Source organism: Amblyomma maculatum, chromosome 1 (assembly GCF_055883805.1).
Source record: "Amblyomma maculatum isolate TAMU_Amacu chromosome 1, ASM5588380v1, whole genome shotgun sequence".
NCBI classification, from domain to species: domain Eukaryota; kingdom Metazoa; phylum Arthropoda; class Arachnida; order Ixodida; family Ixodidae; genus Amblyomma; species Amblyomma maculatum.
Window position 1 is genome coordinate 186,877,362 of NC_139344.1, and position 23,019 is coordinate 186,900,380.

A 23,019-nucleotide genomic window follows, 5' to 3' on the forward strand; every position below is an offset into this window, starting at 1 on the left:
CGCGAGAGGGCGCGACGTGCAACAGGGGTGCCACGTTCGCCGCTCGGCGCGTAGCGGCCGCGGGATAGTGGAGGGGTGCGGTTCTCTTTGGAGCGATTTTCTGACGCTACGCAATTAGTGTGATAATTAATAAAGAGGTGACTTATTCCAGGTGCTTAAACTGATCCCTGCCATTCTTTTACGTCTATCGGGAGACATCGTGCACGCTTGAGTTGTCCTTCGCAGCAGCGCGCGATGTTTGAATGGCTATATGAAACTCTCAACATTTCTTCCTGCGGACAGTTACAAATCGTCCAGATGAGCAATTTGTGCTTAATGTTTGCAACGAAGCGTGGTGTTTTGCATTCGTTTTTCCCGTAAGGGAATAAAGGCTACTGCCCAGGAGCGCTATTAACACGCGGAGAAAAACAGTGTACATATGCGAATCAAAGCTTGTGCTTCGTAAGGCCTCTTTAGGAGCACCTATTTTTTACAAACCTTATTTACGAACACCTGCTTACATTTTGCAGCTTGCTCTTATTAATACATAACAACGTTTATCTCAAATCGCCAGTAATCTGTAATATATCTCTTTAATCGGCGTTCTTTATGTGCCCTAATCACCGCTTATATAAATTATAAATACAGTGTGCGAGCAAAACACATTTATTCACTACCGTACTATTTAAAGCACTGTGGTACTTACCGGCAAAAACAAAAATAATAAACAAGGTATACGCGACTCAAGCATTTATTCTTTGTTCGTGATTAACATATACGTATATCACGGAAATTTGTTTGCGTGCCACTAAACAAAGGATGAACCAGCTGTTTAGACGAAAAAAAAAGTCAAGTACAGTTACGGCATTACTTCAAATAAAATGTGAAAAATTAAACCTGCCACATACGTAATACGTTCATAGTGGGCACTTGAGTGCGGACGCTTTACTGGCATCAAATGGTAAAGAGCAAACAAACAAAAAATAAAAGCTCTGATAATTGCATGTCGAATTGGCAGGTATGATGCAGTTCTTGGTGCGCACCGAGAGAAAGCGGAAAAATGCGAAAAAGATGACGAGCACCTAATACGCAAGCAATTAATATAACGCCGAAATCAAATGCGGACATAATGCGTGTTTATTCTTTGAGTGTGTGGTATGAAATATGGGTAGGTAATCGACTGGATATACTTGCAACTACTGCTTACCGGACTATATATAATCGGGCTACTTGCCGCGGGTGCTCTTTGCAATACTAACCAGACTATAATTGTTAACAAGGTTGATATTACACGTAAAATACTTCCAAGGGATTTTAATTATTCTCCCTTTGGCAACTCTTGTCGTGATTCGCTTACTTCGCAAAGCGCGAAGCCGCAAAAACACATTAAATTTCATTGCTTCAAGTGGGAGCTTTTTTTGGTGCTCCAATTAAGTAGGTAAACTTTTTGAACCTTCACATTTTACATGAAGTTTGCACAATCTGAAGTGCAAAGCAATCGAAAAGGACCGTGCATCCGAGCCAAATTTTTGAGTAAATTGCGACCTAGCTTCGAACCTATAGCGCTATTTTTGTTCGTGGTGAGAAACCGTACCGACCTCACAACCTCTCTTTCGCAGAAGGATGATCTAGCGCAAGCGAATAAGCGTACCGTATAGCCTCTGCGTCCTCTATTTTCCGTCGTTATTTCTTTTTCAAAGCTATTCATTTTTTTTTTATGTACATAAAACAGGACTAGAGCTATCTTCTGGAGGCAATGACTTGCATATTACCGGTGGCTTGCGCACCCTAGAATGGAAACATTTTCTTGAAGAATTAGGTCATCTCTACCTCCATGCGGGGTAGTCCACATTTAATTCATTCCAGCTGAATGCCGACTTCTCTTGTGGCTTCAGTGACGTACTGTAGTCGGCATAGTTGGCGTGGGAAACAACGGAATATACCATTTTGGACTGTTTTGATAATGGGGCTACTGTGACCAGTTTTAGTCAGTGCTCGAACGCACGTGTTGTATGTTTCACTTCTTCATACATCCTGCCTTCACACTGCCCTCTTTTCAAAACGACTACATTTCTGGACGTGAATTAGGTGCTTTAGGAATGCTAAAGCAAGCTGTACGGCGAGTGAAGCGTGCTGTGCGAGTCGTACGCTGGCCCTCTCCAAGCTGTTTTCTTCGGAGCCAACTCCTGTCATGTTACTTCCCCGAGGTGTTGCCGACGGCCAAAATGGAAAATAAATTAGGTGATTGCTAACAGTAATGAGCACCGTTAACCGGCATATTAGTAAAATCTTGTCGCGAACAGCTCGAGACGACGCAAAAGCAAAGAAGAACGTACAGTCCGCGCGGTATCCGCCCCGCCGCACAGCGCGCATACGCGGGCGCTCGGACGGCTTACACACCAGTTGCTGGTGGCGCCCTCTGCGCTGCGGCGCCTCCGTCATCGCAAAAGCGGCCCCTCGCTCCCATGCATTTCGCGGCGCGGTCGACACACTGCCCAATCTTCTAGAGCACTATACCATTACTCATACAGTGTTATATATGCCATAGAAGGTTAAGAGAACAAAAAAGAAAAAAACTGTCCATCTGCGAGGACACGCCAGCCGGGCTTCATGAAATAAATACAAACAATAAAATGATGGCGTGTAAATTTTTGCCATATTACTAGAGTCCCTAGAAGTATTTGCTAGTCTGCCGTCCGAGCGGGGTTCCCTATGGAACCGGTTGGCCGCTTCCCGGATGAAAGCGCAGGGGGCGCTGCACGCATTCGGAGCGTGGTCATGGCGTGGTTGCATTGTGTACGTGGTGCTGTGGCGGTTGTGCCGTACTGCGAGTCTGCGCCGCGCTGATCCGTTGGTGCCGTGGCAAGGCTCGTGCACCACGTGCACTTCTTTTCGCTCGCGAGCCGAAATGCGCGCAAATTAGCTAGCCTGTGTGCAAGTGTGCCTTTTTTATGGATGTGTGATCGCGTCAATAGCACGTGTTTCTTGCCGGGTGCAAGAGCGGGTAGCGCTCGTGCAAGGTGAAATGCTCTCTCTTCAGGACACCGAAAGACGCAGGGAAGAGGCAAGAGTGGGAGCGCAACATCAAGCGCGGCGGCAAAGCCAATAACATTGTTTATTGCCTCAGCAAGGGCATAAAGGAATATGTAAAACGAAAATTAAAAGGCGTAATAAATGGAAGAAAATAGGTTGGCTGCGTTCTAATAAAGTTCAAGAGAGAACGATGATAAGGCCCTGCCGATATTGTCGGCTTCAGTGGCGGGCAAACCCACAAGGGGTGAATGTCTTCCTCATTATTTGTGAGTTGCAGACAGGAAATCCTGGACGTTGATATAAATATCGGTATATATAAATATCGGAGTATCCGGATTGGGGTTGCCCTCACATTACTGTAACACGAACAAGCTATAGTGTCGACGTTTGTGAGCGACACCTCAAACCCTGCTTTATTGAGCGAAGTTTTAAGACAGGTAAAGGTAATTGAGATTCCCCGGGATGTTACGCAACTCACGAAGGATACCATCTCAATGCTGTTTCCGGACACTCCAAAATACTTGTTGAAACCCCTGCCTCTCAAGAGAAAGGATCACTTGTACGAGCAAAAACAGTCAGCGGGGAGACCTGCAGAGAAAGAAAAAAAGCACACTGATCCTGAAGCATCAGTGGAGCCAGTTGAAGAATACAGCGGTGGTGGATCGTGTGACGCGAGCCTGCCCCAGGAATGCAGAAAGCTGCATGCCACCGCCACTGGGGACAAATGTCGATATTTCTGATGTTGAGCAATTAACATTCGCATAGTGCCACTCAAGCGAGGACGAATCTCCGGAGGCAATCTACGCAAATCGGCGAGTTCTGTTCCATCGCAGTGATACAGGTGAAGCTGCCATGAATGCTGCTGTGTGCATTCGAGGAAACAAAGTCAAGGAGATAGCTGTAAAGTCGACAGAAGAGGTAATTAATTTTCTGCAGGACATCGCGAAACTCAGCTTGTGTCCTGGCAGTGGATTGAAGCCTATTACCAAGACCTTTCCCTCCTACAATGGGCGTTACTTAATTTGCGACGAACTGTACCAATATTTTTGATGCAGCTTGCATATAGCCTGCAAATACTTGCGAAAGTTAACTCAGAATGCCCTGTCAAGAAGAAGAAAAAAAATTAAGAAACAGACTTCTAAGTCTCGAGCAGTTTGTCGTACGAAGGACAAGGTGGCAAAGCTGGTAAAAGCTCTAGGTGAAATGAAAAATGAGAAGGAACACCTTTCAAGGACAGAGTTTGAAAGAAATGTTAGTGCCCTTCCTCTCAACTAACAGCTGACTGTTAAAATATGTTTCAGAGGTTGCAAAACACAAGTCAACAAAAGTGATGGCACACTCTGATGAGGCTACTAGGTTTCCACCAAAGAATGCCTATCAGCAGTTTGCCTGAAGCGCGCGTGCGAGTTGAAGAGCTCGGGTTCCCATCTTGCGTGCTTTAACTGTGCATGCATCCGAAAGCTTCTAGTTCTACATACGTGTTATAACTTAGCTAAACGTCCGAAGAAGTTAAGATGAAACTATAGCGTGAATGAAAACGCCGGCGACAGCACTCTGTTGCTCGCACACATGGTCCTTGGAGCCTAGAATGTGCGTATAGTATAGTCCTCCATGCAAGCGCAATTGTTTGCACAAAATCCTCAGAAGTCTTCATTACAATACAGCACGGTGGTAGCTTCAGCAGGATAATAGGGTATAAAAAACAGCTTCGTTTCTACATCGGCTCAGGGGCAAGCGCGCAAAACTTCGCTCACGAAAAAAAAAAAAATCGTATCCTTGGTTATGCCAACAACTCGGCTGCGAATTCAATATTACTACTAAACTGAAATCAAAGACTAAAGAACGGCATCGCATGTACAAGGCACCTGACAATGAGCATATACAGCGAATGCATTTCGAAGCGCACGGGCGCGCGCGTCGTCTGCTCCGCCGGCAGTGGCACTCCGCTTCACCGCAGCGCCACCGCAGCGATCATTCAGCGGCAGCCCCTGCCGCGGCCGGCGGACGACAGACTAGCAATATTTCTAGGGACCCTAATATTACAAGGCCATACAAATAGAAAATACATCAATGACAGGGGTCACGTGATACGCACGACACAAGTTCCAAAAAGAGAGTTCATAAAATAAATACAAACAATAAAATGATAGCCTGCAAATTTTTGCTGTAGTACAAGACCATTTCAAAATAGTGTAGAAGCAAATAAAAACAAACAAAAAATACATCACGACAGGGGTCACGTGATACGCACGACACAAGCAACACAAGCTCCAAAAAAAGAGTCTACCGGCGCGCGTCCCCGCCTTCGCGCGTTTCTCAGTCACACAGCTACTACTCTACTAACACTACTTGTAACGCCGCGCAGTTGAAGTCGCGGTGGTGTCGGAGCAGTGTTACGGTGCCCCTTCAGCCGCCGTTTTTCCTGCACTTGTGTTCTTGTTGCTATACTATACTGCTGCCTCCCGACAAGACGGAGGCAGACAAGCCATTTCCCCCAGCGCGATCATCATTTGCTGCTTGCTGGTGCCAAGTGAGGAGCGTAGCGTGGTGTAGTCAGCGTGGTGCGCTGCTGCAAGGTACGCACCGGGCCGGAGTCGTCGGGTTGTAGAAATACAATTTGAACGCCTTTTCTTCACCTACAGGTCATGCCGGGATTACGGTCTATGGTTTTGCAACCTATAGTTTGTTTAAAACGCTCCGACTTTCATGACATTATGAAGTTTCGGGTTCCAGCAGGCTTTCAATGAAAATCATATCGGTGCCGTGCTAAGTGAGAAAGAAATAGTTCTGGTATCATGCACTTTTCTCTTCATTATTTCTCTAAATTGCTCTGTGTAAGAGGCTACGGTGCTGCTGTCAGCATTCGCGGATAAGTAGAATCCTGTGTACAGGCTAGGTGTGCGAGGCGCCTTGCGTAGGCAGGGCAGGCGTGTGAACTGCTGACATAAGCATCGTTGATAACTAGTCTGCTCAACTGAAACCAACGTGCACGCTTGGAACAATATTCTGGCGATCATATTGCAGTGGGATTATTCATTAGTTGTAAGAGTGGTTGCTACGAAATCTTCTGGCGTTTGTACTATTGCAATCTGGAAGCCGGCTCTTCTGTACATTTATTCTACCAGCCTCATTTTGTTGCAGGCCGAGATGGCGTATGCAGAAGCCTCTCCATTGCTAGGGCAGTCTAGTGGAAACTATTCGTCTGTGCGCCCCACTGGTATGTATTTTCGGTTTGTAGTTATTACCGGAAGAGCTTGGACAAATCTAGGTGAACATTGATTGTTTTGGTGGTGCTAATCTGATTGTATAATGTTAATGTCTGCGACATGCTCAAGGTACCACTGGGACATCTTGCAGGACGTTCATGGTGGTCCAAGATTGTCGGCTGTGACATCAACGGCACTTATTATCAAAAATGCATAGTAAATTACATATAGGATCATTGCAGTGTAGTATTTGACAGGCTGTGGAGTGAAGTTTCCGAGGACTTTATTAGTACCCATTTTGTAAACATATTTTAAAGTGAAGTTTCTGAGGACTGTATTAGTACCCATTTTGTAAACATGTTCTTAAAAGCATACCTCATATTCTATACACTATTTTCTACCTCAATTTTACCCTGTTGTTCAAGCAGCTGAAACGTGGGTATTAAGTGCATAAAGACGCAAAAATAGTGTCAGAGAAAGATTAGCATTATTTGCAGCTGTACAGGGAGAAGTTTCTCTCATTGTTTTTAGTCTCAGTTACACCGCCGGGGTGGTGCAGTGGTTAGGGCGCTCGACTACTGTTCCCAAGAATGCGGGATGGAATCCCGGCCTCGACGGCCGCTTTTCGATGGAGACAAAAAGCAAGGCGCTCGTGTGCTGTGCGATGTCGGTGCACGTTAAAGAACCCCAGTTGGTAAAATTTTCGGAGTTCTCCACTACGGCATCTCTCATAGCCTGAGTCGCTTTGGGATATTAAACCCCACAAACCAAACCAAACTTAGTCTCAATTCACAAGCGACTGGTAGACTGTGTTGATGCTATATTCATTATTCAGGTTACCCCTAAAGGCCCTCCAAAGGAGGGTATTACATGGGGGGGGGATACAATTGTAAAAAAAACTATGCAATTAGCAACAATTATAATAAGAATCATTAAATATAACATCAAAAGAGGAAAGAAAAACAACACCAAATATTCTACACATTTCCGTCACAGCGAAGTAGCTCTGTGAATTTTTTATGTTAGCTTCTGTAGCGATGTGCGATGGCAAGTTATTCCATTCAATGATAGTGCGAGGTATGAATGAATTGGCATAAGATGATAAATGACACTTTGCGCGTTTAACTTTGAAGGCATGATCAAGTCGTGGAAAAATGACATCAGGTGACTGAAACAAATCACTGCGCAGTAGTGGATTGTGATAAAGCTTATTAAAAAGTGTTAACCGAGCGTGTTTACGACGACGTGATAAGTCTTCCAGTTCAGCACGTTGTTTTAATGCTGTGACGCTAGTGAAAGGTGAGTAGTCTGAAAAAATAAAGCGCACAGCACGGTTCTTTAAGGATTCGATGTCTGTGATAACATAGGCTTGATCAGAGTCCCAAATAGTCGCAGCATATTCAATTTTAGGGCGTATTAGAGTGATATAAGAAAGTTTTTTAACATGGATAGTAGCGTGTTTGAGAGTACGTTTAAGAAGACCACGTGAACGGTTAGCAGCAGCTAGGTTGAGGTCGATATGGTGATGCCATGTTAGATCAAACTGAAGGTGCACGCCAAGGTATTTGTAAGTGTTGGTTAGTTCAGCAGCATTGTCATTGAGCATGTAAGTGGTTGAAATGTGAGCGGTACGACGGGTGAAAGATATAAGTTTAGTTTTAGAAACGTTTAAAGTCATTAACCAGGATGAGCACCATGAGCTTACTGCGTTCAGGTCAGATTGTAGGAATTGGCGGTCACTGTCATTAATAATGTTACCTCCTTTGTTCCCACCTGAAGCAGTTTAAGTGATGTATTTATGGCTGCACAATGTCCTGCAGTCATGATGACAGTCACTCAATGCTCACCTTTTTTGTAAACATATTGTTACGGGGCAGCAAGCCGATGAACACAGAAAACAGAGGGGAGATTACCAATGACTGTGAGATGATTTTAATATGCAGGCCTAGCACGAACGCTCTTGCCCGCGCCACTGCCCGCTTCTTCTTCCTCGTCCGTAACATCCCGATCGTCCCTATCGTGGACGAGGAAGTTTGTCGATGTTGATGAGATCTGCGGCATGATGATGGGTGTGACTAGATGGTTGAAAGATAGAAGACGAAGAAGACAGCGGCTCACCGCCACAATGATCCAGGCATGAAGCCTGGCCCAGGACGCTTTCAGGCCACAGTTCGCCAAGATTCGATGGCCGAGGCCCTGGCACGCACTGTATAGCATGGGCAGGGGTGACGTCTTATGTGTGGCGGCATTGGCATTTCAGGTCACTGCCGTCATATAGTCGATTAGCTGTCTTGTTGTTGCTTGCGGTCATGTGAGTGGCGTCTCGGGTCAGTCCCTCTGTTGTTGTGTCTTGTGCGTGGTGGATGGGTGGTGGAACAGCGAGTTCGTGTCAGGTCTAGCCAAGCGATGTGTCCCAGGAACTCGCTGCCGACGACGAAAGACGACATGGGACACCAAAGCTCTGGGCCAGGATGAGGAGAGATGAATTACCCCGCACCTCCAACTAAATGTTACGGGGCATTATGCCGATGAATACAAAAAACAGAGATATTACTGATGATCATGAGATGATTTTAATGAATCGCGGCGAGCCTAGCACAAGCACTCCTGCCTGCGCCACTGCCCACTTCTGTTTCCTTGTCGGTAACATTATGACAGCTGGGTCTGTGTTCCAAGGTAGCGTTGCTATCGAAAGTGTCGCTGTTTCCCCTACCTCAAGTCATCTAATTGCTGGAAACACGGGAACAGGATATCACTACCACTTCCTGTTCTGGCATTTACACCAGTTAGATGGCTCGAGGTCAGGAAGATAGTGACACTTTCGATAATGACGCTCACTCTGAATACGGACCCTGGTCAGCCGGCCTCGTTCAGTGTGGCTTTTGGACAGAAAGAAATAAGAGCAGCCACCTATTCTGAATTTTATGAAGTTCAAAAGGCCTCATACTTTCATACTTTCTCATACTCATACTGTCATACTTTCTTTCTTAAAACACAGGTTCATCCCATGATATGTTTTTTTTTTTCGTGTGTGTCTTTATTTGCTTGTTTAAAAAAAAAAAAAACTGCTTTCAAATGTGAACATTTCTGCCAACGATTTTTCTCTTCTTTCATATGCTTCCGCTATCTATTTCTGTGCTATGTATTGCTGCGAATGTATTGCTTGTGTTATGTATTTATTTCCCGTATTCCATAATCCAAAACAATGCATTTATACATCAGGCAGTGTTGTGTTGTTGTTTTTTTTTTTTCAATTCTACCCGCTATTATTTATTATACATTGATTAATTGCTTCCCAAATGTTTTATCAACTGTGATAAGACCGCTGATGTACCATTGCCAAAGTGGGGAGCTTGAGGCCTTGTCAAGCTGCCGTAAGGCAGCTTTTACTCCAGGCTCCCGCCATCATGTAAACGTTGATGGTAAATAAATTTATTATTATTATTATTATTATGGTCTCACAGAAGTTGGCAACAGAAATAACAACCTCTAATTCCTAATTTGCTGTGGTTGATGTGTGGAAGTTAAAATAATTTGTTAACTGACATATATTAGCACTGTGTACCCTATGCATGTGCAACGTTTGCTTTAAGAAATACCATGCACTCATCAGAGTAGCCTTTCATTTAATGCAGGACATTTTCTTTATTGCAGCGCCATCAGGTGGTGGTTCACCACCGCCTTCATATGAAGATGTTGGTTACATGCCTTCACGAGTGAAGGCTTGTGATGTTTGCAACTATCGTATTGACATATCTGATCACAAAAACAGTTACGTGGTTACATGCCCGCGCTGCAGTGAAGTGACGGTAAGTGCTGCAGTTGGCTGCATGGTTTTTACTTGTATTTAAATGTGCCATAACATTGAGAACGTTTTCTTTCTTCTTTTTTTTTCTTTTTCTTTTCTTTTTTTTTTCTTTCTTTTTTCTTTTTTTTCTTTTGTGCCTCGTTGATATGGATTCCCCATACTACACTGTCAAGTGGAGTTACTACTGTGTGCAGAGTGCGGAACTAGCTAGTAGTATGTATTGCTGCTTGCATAGTATTCTAAGAAGCCATCAGCTTGCTTCTATGTCTGTATTTGTTCCACAGTGAATGTGTACTGTTAGTTACTTACTTGGTTGACCTAAAGAAATGAGAATCGGGCTTCAAATTTTTGTTTGCGATGTAATCATTTGCACATTGGCAGAATCTAAAGCCCTTTGTTAACCTTGGACATTTAAGTTTTCTTTGATGCTTAGTGCTTTAGGTACATCAAGCAAGGCATTAATTCTTTATTTATGGAGTAGAAGTGATTGCTGCTGGATTTGTTAGCACTGTACTCTGGAAAATGCGTTGCCCTGTCGTTTCATTATTATACAACCCATAAGCGTTGACACATACTCAAGCAGGTCAGCCCAGAGATATCGTAGGCACAGGAATTGATGGTACTTAGTATCTCAATGCTAGTCGTACACTGAAATTGTTGCATGATTTTTGTCTTGTGTTATGTTACCGACCTGTTAGGCCATATGCCATAAGGCAGTGATTTTCAACCATGGATGTGTCGGGGACCCCTTTTGGTCCAGTGTAAGGGTAGCGGACCTCTTCAGACAGGAGCGGGAGAGGAGGGGGGAGGAGAGGGGGTGGTCATGTGCGGACTGCTGCCACAGTTCCAGAAGCAGGTAGTGGAATTGAAATTGAATCAAGGTTAACATGGCCTCTAAAAAACGCAGACATGATAAGCAAGCGAGCCATGGCCTGCAAAGGACATGGAGAAGAGGCAACATGTCGGTGCCAGTATGCATGCCGCTAGAAGGGATTCGGGTCCTCCCAACTCCGCGCCACTCGCTCGTGCGCCAGTAGTGCAGCCAGAGTTCGAGTTTCACGGTTGCCGCTGCTGTCAAATTCTGTAGATGCTCTCTCCCGCGTGCTGTTTATTTCCACACTCCTCTCGCATTTCTTTCACTTTGAAAAACTAAAGTCCACTTTCAACCTCCATGCTGGAGTGGCCGCCCCAGTCACCAGTCCTCAACATTATAAAAAATGTTTGGGAATCGTTAAAAGCATATCTGGCGCACCACTCTCTGCATGGGTTGTCCAAAGATAGGGTCTGGTCCACATTTCTCGTCGAATGGGAAGTGCTGTGCAACTTTCCAAGTCACTTTACGCCTCACTGCCTTCCAGAATGAGCGTTGTCATTGCTGCAGGTGGAGACATAACGAGATACTAAGTGAAGTTTGGAGCGTGACGTGTGCCTTGTCCCACCGGCGGGCACCGCTGTGTGGGGGTAAGACAGTGTTGCCGAGATGCAGCACCGTCAGCATAATTGCCTTCCTCTATATTTTCTTCATTTGCGTCATTTTGTTTCATTGTGTTTTACTCGTACAGCCGTTTGGGAGCAGTTTTCCTTTTAGTAATTTTTTCTTTCGTGGCCAAATAAAGACCGAGCACACTGCGCGCACGTTTCTGTGTCTCTTTCTAGTCGCGGCGTATTACGGCAGCAGACACTGTGGACAAATATACCTGCTCGCGGTCAGTATCCCGATGATGAAAAAAACGAAGCATGCTATCATGGGAAGTTTGCGCAACTTCAATTTTGCAAATGAAGGCCCAGATGTTGACGTTGCAAGGATTTAGTGCAGCATATCGGCTTACTTCCTGCAGATGAAAACTTCACACTTTCCCTAAATTCCACGCTTCCTTAGCCACCGTCGTAGCAGAAGACGGGGCTGAACTCCGCCCCTCGAGCGTAGGCGCCTGCGCGAGCTGCTGCTGCCGCCCGATTGCAACGCTGGTCGCTTCGCGATGCCACTCGCTCCAAGTTTTCCCCTAAGTGTGAAACAGCCTGTACATGCACTCATTTCCACTCACACTCATGCCACTCACACTTGCATCCGTTCTACCCACATCTACTCACACTTGCATCAACTCATTCTCGCATTCATGACCGCTCACACTCATGTCCACTCACCGTGTACTGTGCGATGTCATTGCACGTTAATGAACCCCAGGTGGTCGAAATTTCTGGAGCCCTTCACTACGGCGTCTGTCATAGCCTGAGTCGCTTTGCGATGTTAACCCCTTAAAACCAAATCAAATCAAATCATGTCCACTCACTCACACTTGCACTTTTACAAATGTGAGTATGAGTGAGTGCATATGAGGGAATGCATGAGGAAGTGCGCTAACCTATGTTTAATAGGCACATGGGAATAGTAGCTTCCCAGTTTGAAATATATGATTATTTTGTTGGATTAACTTTGAGTCAAAGCGAATAGTGTAGTCTGGAATTTTAAGGCAGTCACGAAGATGTCACTAATCTGTACTGAAAATCTTGATTTCTAAATTCATTAGGGCAGTTGAAAAATAAAACAGAACACAAAAAGCTGTGTTTCACAGTGTAAGAGCAAAGAGAATGCACAAAATTTAGTAGGTTGAATTCCTACTATGCAGCTGTTCATATTGCTACTCATTTTCAGTTTAGAAGTTGCCAACAAGTTTTTTGAACATTGAAATTTAACTGCGTGATTTTTTGAACTTTTGCATTGGTACATATTGTCATGCATCCGTTTGCTCAGTTTTTCTAATCTCATTAGCACAGCATACGGTGACTGCATTGCGTGCTCTAGATTGCGTGTTCATACTGGGGACGGACGTCTTCTGGTCTATGAAAGACATTAGTGCAGGCGGCTCACACATATCAGCATGCGCTCATGACGGGCTTTTGTGTTGATGAAGGTGCATTGATGAAGGTGCATCAGGGGCATTGGCTAGTGTGAGGCATGAGCAGACACACCCCTCTCTACCTCTGCTAAGCGTGCCATGATGAAAAGCCACCTGTGCAATGGAGATACCTGAAAATGGAGGGTGGGCTTAAGTGGAGTTACTTTGAGATAAGTGTTTTTGGCTAAAAATGTGAAATGGTAGCAGCAGACCACATAGGAAAGTGCGTAGCTGTGCCAAAACTATGAGTAAAAAGTTGCTGTGTTTCTTGAAATGTACCTGCAACAAGAAAGTTTATGATGTTTACTGTTTCATTGTAATACACATAATAAGCGATGTTTTGCCTATTATTATATGCAGGCCATTGGAAAGCTTAACTCTTTCATTACCACGCCTATTCAAATCGATCACTGGTGATCGACACTTTAAATCACAGATTTTGACATGTTGGAATCGTTTCTCTTGCACCTAGCGCCACCCAATGGTTAGTCTAGGCACTGCACTTGTAGAACCAGTTTAAATTTTCCCGCTCTGACGACATTCTGATTTTTGATGGACCTTTTGAAAACTAATGTGCATGTGTTGTTGCAAAAAAAGGCGTGGCGGCCGCACTTGAAAAAAAAACAAACAAAAAAACTCTCACTTGTGATAATGCAGCATTAACATCAAATGTTTGTGATCAAAAAACTTCCGGTAAGTCAAATGTCGATTCATATTGTCGGCTTTCTTATCTGAAGGGGTTGAGTGGTGATAATTATCCGATAATGGTGCCAGGTATTCACTAGTGAACTTTGACTTGAGTCCAGGTAGTTTTATTCCACAAAAACACATTCCTGAAGGTCTGCCTCATGTCCAACGTGCATATCAGGCCTTTGCAGCCCATTTGCAGCAGTTTGATTTGGTGCTTCACGAAAACCAGGAATTGTTTCACCGCATGGCATGAGAAATGAGGCTGTTTCCACCTGTACATTTTTATTGAAAAAGCAATACTACTCGCAGTTTCAAGCCGTCAGCGCGGTCACGGTAGTAACCACGTTTGACCTTTAGATGACCCCCGTAGACGACCCCAAGCTGGCAGGAGCTACCAACTTGAGTCTCTCGTTTCACATGGGACTGTTATGTCAGAATCAGCCTGCTAGGACCCTGGCATTTATGTTACCCCTATAGGCCACTAAGGCACATTCATATCGGTTGGTTAAAGTGAGGCTTTATATGTGGGCTGAGGAAGAAGAAAAAGAGAAGAAGAACGCTCGGTCACCCGCAGCTAATGCTTTCGCTCAATATTTGGTTCAGCAGCGTTGAACTCTTGTAATTTTATTTTATGTAACTGAAGAACGGCGCTGTACAGATAATTTTTTTACAGTGTTCCTGGGTCATTGATATTCAAAATGTATATTCTAAATTTTTTTGTTAATGCATCTGTAGATATCGTGCCTTTTCTATCTTATTTTTATGAACTCTCCACAAAAATTGCAATTTTTAGATTTTTTGTGTGTTTCTGATAAATTTTTTGCTTTGTACCTTATGTTTTTGGAAAGAGCATTCCAGTATGTGCAGTTTTGTAATGCTGTAACGTGTGCTGCAGTATTACTTGTACTGGCAAAAAAACTTCTGAGACCTATGAAAAAGAACCATTTTCTTGCAGTAATGAAAGAGTTAAGAAATAATGCATTGCCGCCTTCGAAGGTGGTTTATAGGTCAAAACACTGGAGCTGCAAAACGTGAGTGCTTCTAATGCTTGAGTGCTTTTCTAATGCTTGAGTGATCACTAGAAATTCTTTCCTAGTGAACTCGTCATTTGTTGCCAAACAAATTTCAGCAGAAATATAAAAGGCCAGCTTTAGAGTTTTACTGGGCTTAAGGTTGTCCTCAGTGTTCCTTTGAGCAGTAAATTTCTCATGTGTAGCATCTGTGTGGAAAAGAATGTGGGTGTACCCTCGTAGGTTTATTGTGTCCTCCTCCTTTTTTCTGTGCCTATAAGACCATGCTGTCTACTTCTAGAAACTACTATTGAGCATCTGCAGTTTGCAAAGCTCTCATAGCACATTTTGCTCAGCACAGGTGAAGGCTTTGAGAGGTGGCATGTTTGAATGTACTTGCGACAGATTTGTTTTTCTCAATTTCTTATACAAGTCGGAAATGTCAAAGAAATGTAGAAATGTGCACCATGCACACTTCTGTCAACATTCTTGTCTGAACTAATATTATTCTGCTGAGCATGGTTATTTCTAGCACTTTTGCCAATGTATGTGTTTATAGAATAATCATTTTATAATCATTTTGTAGCTACTCTCTCTCTTGGTGTTATGTATTTAAGGATTCATTTGTTACAAAGGCATTAGCAAAGGTTTGAGAACATTGATATGTATATTTTGCAGGCCCTGGGGAATCCACCCAAAGGAAAACGATATATACGTTGTACTTGCAATAAGCTTTTGCAGTGCGTTAAAAGCGCTACCAGAGTTAGCTGTGACAGACCTGGGTGGTGAGTCTTTTTATGCTTTGTCTGTAGTGGGTAGCATAGAAATGTATGCCTAAAGTCTATAACGAAGGACAGTTTATAGCTCGTTTGCTATGCACCTTCAGAGTTGCTGTAAAAGAAAGTCTCAAATGAAATGTAAGGGTTGATACCTGGGCTGTACTTCTGACCTTTCTGCAGTGTTGCAATTTTTGCACATTTTTAATGGTGGAAATATGCTTGTGTGTGCATCAACCAAATTGCAAGCCTGTATAGGTTTTCGTTTGGGAAGGAAGAATGGTGAGGGCTTTGTAGAAATATCGAGCACTTCAAATAAAGTCAATGTACACAAACAGTGATTAAGCTCTAACAAAAGAAAACGGCAACTGAAAATAATTAATTTATCAATAATATTTAGGGAATATGCTGTGTCGTAAGGTGTTTTATGAAAGTGGTTGAAAATTTGGATGAATGTGTGAAAATAAATGTGGCAATAGCTCAAGTCAGCAAATAAAACTCTGCAAAGCCAATAATATGTTTATGCTATACTGAGAGGTAACCAGTGGACATGATGTAGTACAGGAAATAGTTTTTTTATGCCATCCAGTGCACACAAAGGAAATAGATTTGAGAAAGTTAATGATAAAATAGGTGCAGCCTTTGTCAAAAGTGTAGAGCCCAAGGGGTCTGCTTCTGAGCCATGTAGTGGTGCTGACTTGGCATTAGTGGCGGTCCTTCCCATTGGAGATTGCGGGACAAAAAAATCTTCTAACCGTCAAGAAGATTCGGAACACTGGAAATGCATTACAAGCCGCACGAAGTGGCTCAAAAGTAGACCCCCTGGGCTCTACACTTTTGACAAAGACTGTACCTTGAATGGTAGCAGCTATATGGAAAAAATGAGCATAGGATTCTGAAGGCTGGTGTTTGAAGAAACTTTGCTTGAAAAAAATGTTCTTGAACAGACAGGTAACGATGTATGAATTGTGGCTTAACCATCATGGTCCTGAAACCAAAAATGTGAAGTAAGAAATAGAAACAGCCAAGTTCTCCAGTAAATGTCATATTCCAAGGCTATGTCAGTTAGCATCTGAAATCGTGTTGCTGATATTTCCAGGTGCCAAAGGAGCTCTCTTAGTCTTTGCTCATAATCTGGAGCCATAATAACAGGTTCCTGATACAGTAAGATCTTGTTAATTTGACCCCCCTTAATTCGAATAATTCAAACTAGGAGTGTGGTCTCAATCGACACCTATGTAAGTCAATGGTGCCGGACGCTCATTTGGATGGGCCTTGGTTCGATTAATTTGGACTGGCGATTGCGTTAAGGTATCAACCATGCAGCGAGTGATCCCCGAAATGGGCTGCCCGCACCTGAAGTGTGCGTGCTATGGCAGGCACGAGGACGGTCAGAAGTTCCCCAATATCGAGACATAGCTCAATCGCACAGTTTCGGTTTCACTTTAACTTCAGGCCATCCTGTGTCAGCAGTCGGGCGTGCATGTCGGTCATTCGCAACATTTTAGACACTGCTTGGTGTTTCACTGTTCTGAATTTTATTTTGTAATGGCATTATGCTGCTCTAACACCTATCAATATGTTTCTCGCATCCACATGGTGCTTCCGGTACACTGAAACTGTGCGCTGGATATGTGCAGATTCAACGCACTGTGTGCTTTACCGCGATGCTTCACCGCATTGACTCTGCGGTGAAAATAGAGCGGAGCTGTGTTCGAATTCAATAATTTGAACTCCTGGTGAATTCAAACATTTTTCCTGCTCCTTTGATAGCCAAATTAATGAGTTTACTGTATGTGGATTTCAGGAAAAAATTTCCCGTTTTACAAACAAGGAACATAGTGAAAAGTCTAGATGGAATGTGTACCTTCATCTTTACAGTGCATCCAAAGATGTCATCCAGAGGATGTCATCAAAAGTTTGATGACATCCTCTTCAAAGGCACTGATACTTTTGCCTTGCATTCCAAATTGTCGATACAGTGCTTGTCTGTGGCAACCTCTTTTTTTCTGGGCCTGCTCTTGACTGTTCTAAAATTCTTGGTTGTCATCTCTAGTAGGCTTGGTGGCACGAGTGCGATGACATTGGCTCACCGCATGCTGCTATTTGCACAGCAACTAAACCTGGCCTGCAGAGCAGACAACTGCGCTACTGGAGATGTACAGTGTCAATTACACTCAGCAGGACCACGGCTCCATGTGGCTGCGCCCCCCCCCCCCCCCCCCCCCCCCCCCAGGCCAGTCACAAATTCACAAAAAAATGAATGACGACACTAAGCACCGCTTCGAGGTCTGCATAATCGTGTGCCACTCAGCATTGATTCGTGACTGGGTTGTTTGTAATGGGGCAAAGCATATGCGTGGCCATGCGGAGCCGTGTTCACACTTGATTGACACTGTACTTGTGTCCAATGCTTACTTGCTGGATGATGTGGCTGTACTGCAGAGAAACCACCCTGAGGCTTTGACTTCGACTCTTTATCCTCCCACTGGTTCCTTCTACCGCAGTGATGCCCAGCACCCTATGCCACAGTGGCCCCTTTCCTACTTCCACCCTCTGATCATGTCCATACACCTCTGGCGTATTGTCTGCATGTCACCAACCCTACATGAATCACCGTGACATTGTCACGTCTTTGGGCTTGGCAACACAGGTGCAATGACATCAGCTTATTGCTCACTGCTGTTCTTTGCGCAGGTAACTAACAGTTGTTCTTCATTAAATAAGTGCGCGCTCTAGCGCTGTCTTTTAATGCTGCCAAGCCCACATGCAGCATTCATCATTGTTAGTAACTGTGCACATGTCATGCAAGCACTTATGCAACTGTTCGGGGTGTTGAGCTAAACCCAGGGCCTATTACTTATGCCTCTTCCAGCAAAAATCAATATGCTTTGCTAGAAGCTCTGAATGAATTAAGACCGAACAGAGTGACATTATTACATGGAAGTTAAAAATATTCATGAAAAGCAGATTGAAAATGGCAAAAAGCTATGAGATATAAAAAAAAAAGGCTAACCAAAATCAAAGAGAAATGACAGTCAAAGCAGATAAAGTGTTCAGATGTTCGTGTCAGATTGACTGTTTAACTGCTCCAACAAATGATGCCAAAGATAGGATACAGCGAAACAACCTTGTGTTCTAAGGGGGGACAACAAGTGTGATGAAAGCTGGGTCATTTCTGAGGAAAAGGGAATCAGCTTTTAGAAAGAATACTTAAAACTGTCCATTGAAGCAAAGGCTTGGGTTCTTTGCTCCGAACTAAATTACTTCCGGTGAAGTTTGCCCATTTTAAAGGTGAAGAAAAATTACCACTGGCAGGGAAAATAAACACTTTAAACCCAAGACCTTTCGCAGCACTCCTCGCCTCAACAGACTGGAGGCAGGAAAGGATACATCTGTTTCTTCGTAGCCCATAGCAGTCAGCGCGTGCCTTCCTTTCCACTCATATAAGAAGTGTGCTGCCAAAATTCTATATTTTTGCTAACCTTACTGAGTCGTCAGATCCTAATGTCAGCATTTACTGAGGCATGGCTGAATTAATAGCTAATTCAGAACTTTCTTTTTTTTCCCCATCCAGGCTTCCAAATTTTTCATGCTATCCGACAACAGATGCAGTGGCAGTGTTTGCATCGCTCGTCATTCTGATTTGAACTGCCCCCGAGTAACCATTTCCACTTCTTTAGAAATCATGCTCTTATGTAGTAGAACTGCCCTACCTCACATTATCCTAGGCGCATGCTAACGCCCGCCTGATTCTGACAACTCGTTTGTGCCACAACGCACATCTGTTAATCCGCATGCCCCTGTCATTATAGTCTGTAACTTTAACTTTCCTGGTACATTTACTCGGTCTGACCTCGCCCTCACTACTGCAAAGGATAATACTAGAAACAAATTTTTTTAACACTTGCCTAACATTTTCGCTGTCCCAGATTGTTGACTCAACAACTTGGAATTCATGTCATTCAGCTAACATTCCAGATTTTGTCCGGACTAACCAAGCTAATAGAATTCCTCTGCTCTCACACATAGATGAAATTGGCCATCGTAAAGTAATGCATGGCAGATTCCTAAGCAGACAACACACAGACAGAATTAATGAAAGCTCACCTTATTTCACTGAATAACTAACCAGATTTTGGCAATTTCTGTCGGTTGATTTTTGTGCACGATCTGTCGAATAAAATTGGTCAATGTTTAATACTAAAATGCATGAGCTAATCTATACCTATATTCTAACCATAAACTTTTGCGAGCATAGTTCAACTCGTTGGTTTAATTCTGCACTTAACCATCTCAAAAACAAGAATCAACAATTTCTTGCAGCCAAAATTACTAACAGTCCACAGGCATGGCACAAATGCAACACTACGTCCAAATTATATAATTCAGATGTTATTAGTCTAAGCAGTTAGTCCCAAAGAGAAAGATAAATATATATCATTAATGGGTCAGACAGGACAGCCTGTCCCAAATGACAAGATGGCAGAAAAACTAAATCTAACGTCTTCATCTAGTCTCACAAGGGAACCAGACAACAACCTCCCACATTTTTTCTCGTATAACGATCCCATCATACCAGATATTACTTTTTCTTCCCGGGGGACCTTTAAAACTGGCGGCATCAGCTGGCGCTGATTGCGTGAATGCTAAAGCACTAAAAAAGCACCTAGGAAATCACTAGTGTTATTTTGTCCCACATTTTCCAGCAGTTGCCATTCTGCATCGTCCGTCATGATTGAAAAGTGGGTAAGGTTGTTCCAGTCCTTAAGCCAGGTTCTACTGACTCTTGATCTGTAATCACTAATTAGCATCTGTTCCAAAGTTATGGAGCACATTATTTATTTGCAAATCACATTTTTTTTTTTCATCTGTTAAGTTCTTTCACCCTAAGCAGCATGAATTTCAAGAAGGACTTACATACGATACCCTAGTTGCACTATCTCTTCATGACATAAACATTAGTGTAAACCTTAACATGCTTATTGATGCCCTCTTCATCATTTTGACAGAATCTCACAAACGGCTACTGCTAAAGCTTTCACAGCTGAACCTTAACCCACTCGTCTCAACTGGATACAGGATTTCCTCGCTAACCATCAGCAATTTGTAGAAGCCAGCAGTAAATCTTTTTTGCTGTCTAGCTCTCTGGTGTGCTGCAAGGCACACTTCCTAGTTTTCTCCTTTTCTTAATTTACATCACTGACCTAGACAGTAATATTTCACCAATGCTTGTGTTATTTACCAGTTCATTAATAGTGCTGCAGATAATGATGTTCTTCTGTCAGATTTACTAAGATTAGAGAAGTGATGTCGTAGATGGGGAAGGGAGGGGGGGCTGATGCTCTTAAACACTAATAAAACTGCGCTTGTTTCCTTTTACAGACAAAAAAAAATTAACCAACCCCACATTATCTTCTGGATGGTTCTAGTGTCTTATCCCTCAGTTGTGTTAAATATCTAGGTGTTCACATCTCAGAGGCCCTTAATTGGTCTACTCACATAATGTGGATAGTAAATAACACTGGCAAAACTCTTAGCTACCTTCAGCGTAATTTACATCAAGCTTCACCAGCAGTAAAATATTAGCTTATAAAACATTAATTTGGCCAAAGTTAAAGTATGAATCTGCGATCTGGGACCCTATTCAACTTAACCTAACAAATTCTGTTGAACTTGCTCAAAACCGTGCCGTTTGATTCATCTACTTTAATAACTTGCACTCCACCAGTGTTACCTCCCTCAGAAATAATGCAGGCTCCAGTATTATTTCTCCTCCAGCAGCGAGGTCTAGTTGCAAGACTAATGTTTCATAATACTACTGTGTATCGTAACACTTCTTATAACTGTCCTGTCCAGCCTGCTGATTGTCCTTCATCCCACACAAGTCACCACAAGGCTGTTTACCCACCTCCTACTTGCATCGTGATCCATCTTCACTCCTTTATCCGAACAGCTCGTGACTAAACAGTCTTCCAACAAGTGTCATCCTTGATTCAAGCTCAGACCATTTTAAGAAAGCCATTGAGCCCATGTTTTTTTTAGCACCAGGTTCTTAGCCCACTCCTCATGTAAAAACCTCACCCATGGTTTTGAGGTACCTAAAATAAATAAGAAAGCAACTTTGTGCGACTGAGTCAGTGAACTTGCTGAGTGCATTGCAGAATGCACACACAGATCTCTTGGAATGTTGGCAGGGGCATGCAATGTGAAGGTGCGACAGTCCGATCACGTGCCAGTGACACGCCATAGATCTTAGTTTTTGTCACCGCCCTCAGATGGTACAGTGTGCCCTTTAAACACGTCTGGGGTGGGCGAATAAAAGGATAAAAATATTGCGTTGCTGGAAGCTTTCTTTTGCATCCTTTATAAATTTTTAATCACATGAATGCAAAAAACTACTTCGTTATAACTGATCGAGCATCCGATTGTAAATTTTTATATTTCTTTAGACAGGTAGAGCTCCCATAGAAATTGAACATCGACCAGCCAATTTTTGCTTTCACACTTTGTTCTATCTGATAATTTGATATATCTGTGTTCGATATAACAAGGTTTAACTGCACGTATAAAGAGATTTCTTCAATTTTTGATGTATTTGCAGCAGTTCTGGTATGTAGCAATCTATGGTGGAACTAGAGGGAAATGTGAGCAACCTGTACATTTCAGGATTAGCGAAAACATTTTCAAGCCACTGGTTGCGCTTAGCATTCATTTTTATTTGCTAATCTTTTCATACTGTGTTCATTTCACTGAATTCACTTTAGACTAATCCTTGTATTTTTAGTCTAATGGTATTTCTGTATCTCTTCTAATGCCAGTGGTGCTGTACTTCAAACAGAAGATCCTGCAGTACCCAAAGTGCAAACAAGGCTGCTGCGAGATGCAGCCAAGAGGGGGCGGCAAGAAGAAGAAATGGCAGAACCGCATCGGGAGCGCACCTACAGATTTATTTGTGCCCATTGTGAAAGTGTTTCTGTGGTAAGTTAGCCAGCCTTTTTGTCATTTGGAAAAATAATACTTTTCGTGTACATTTTTCAGTGTTATGTTACTTGATGCAAACTTATATAGGCTTGTTTTATATACTGTATGGTTCTTGAATTTGCGAGTCATTGCAGCACTGCATTTTTTATATCTGAAATTGGTTTCTTCACCCATTCAAGTAAACACCTGTTCAAGTAAAAAAAAAAAAGAACTTGAAGAGCATGCACATCACTGGATAGGATCGCATAGCTCTGTAATCAGCCAGTGACTCTCAACCACTTATGGAATTGATACCAGGGACGCTTGCTGTCTTGCTTATCATAAAGCCAAGCAAGCTTCATCAAATATGCTGGATACATGCGTCAATAGCCAGCGTTCATTCAGGAGTTTGCGAATATTGAAATATTTAGTTTTGCATCAAAAGCAAATATGAAAAGAAAAACGCCTTCGAGTATTGGATCAAATACAGTAAAATCTTGTTAATTCGACCCTTATTAATTTGGAAATCCTGATAATTTCAACTAGGGGCATGTTTTCAGCCAATGCCTATGTATATCTGTGGCGTCAGGTGTTCGTTAATTTGGGCATGGGCGGGCTTAAACCAGTTTATTCGACGAGGAGTCACATCGAGGTACA

General features: G+C 43.1%; 1 protein-coding gene across 1 annotated transcript in view; it reads left to right on the forward strand.

Moving 5' to 3' along the window:
- The first annotated feature begins 5,265 nt into the window (after positions 1-5,265).
- Positions 5,266-23,019, forward strand: part of LOC146205139 (type 2 phosphatidylinositol 4,5-bisphosphate 4-phosphatase-like) — a 43,848-nt gene continuing 26,094 nt past the window's right edge. The window contains exons 1-5 of the mRNA XM_084589829.1: positions 5,266-5,588; positions 6,154-6,229; positions 9,873-10,027; positions 15,302-15,408; positions 22,221-22,380. Of these exons, the coding sequence (XP_084445955.1) occupies positions 6,160-6,229; positions 9,873-10,027; positions 15,302-15,408; positions 22,221-22,380 (492 nt within the window). The 5' untranslated portion in view covers positions 5,266-5,588; positions 6,154-6,159. The remainder of the gene's footprint in view (positions 5,589-6,153; positions 6,230-9,872; positions 10,028-15,301; positions 15,409-22,220; positions 22,381-23,019) is intronic.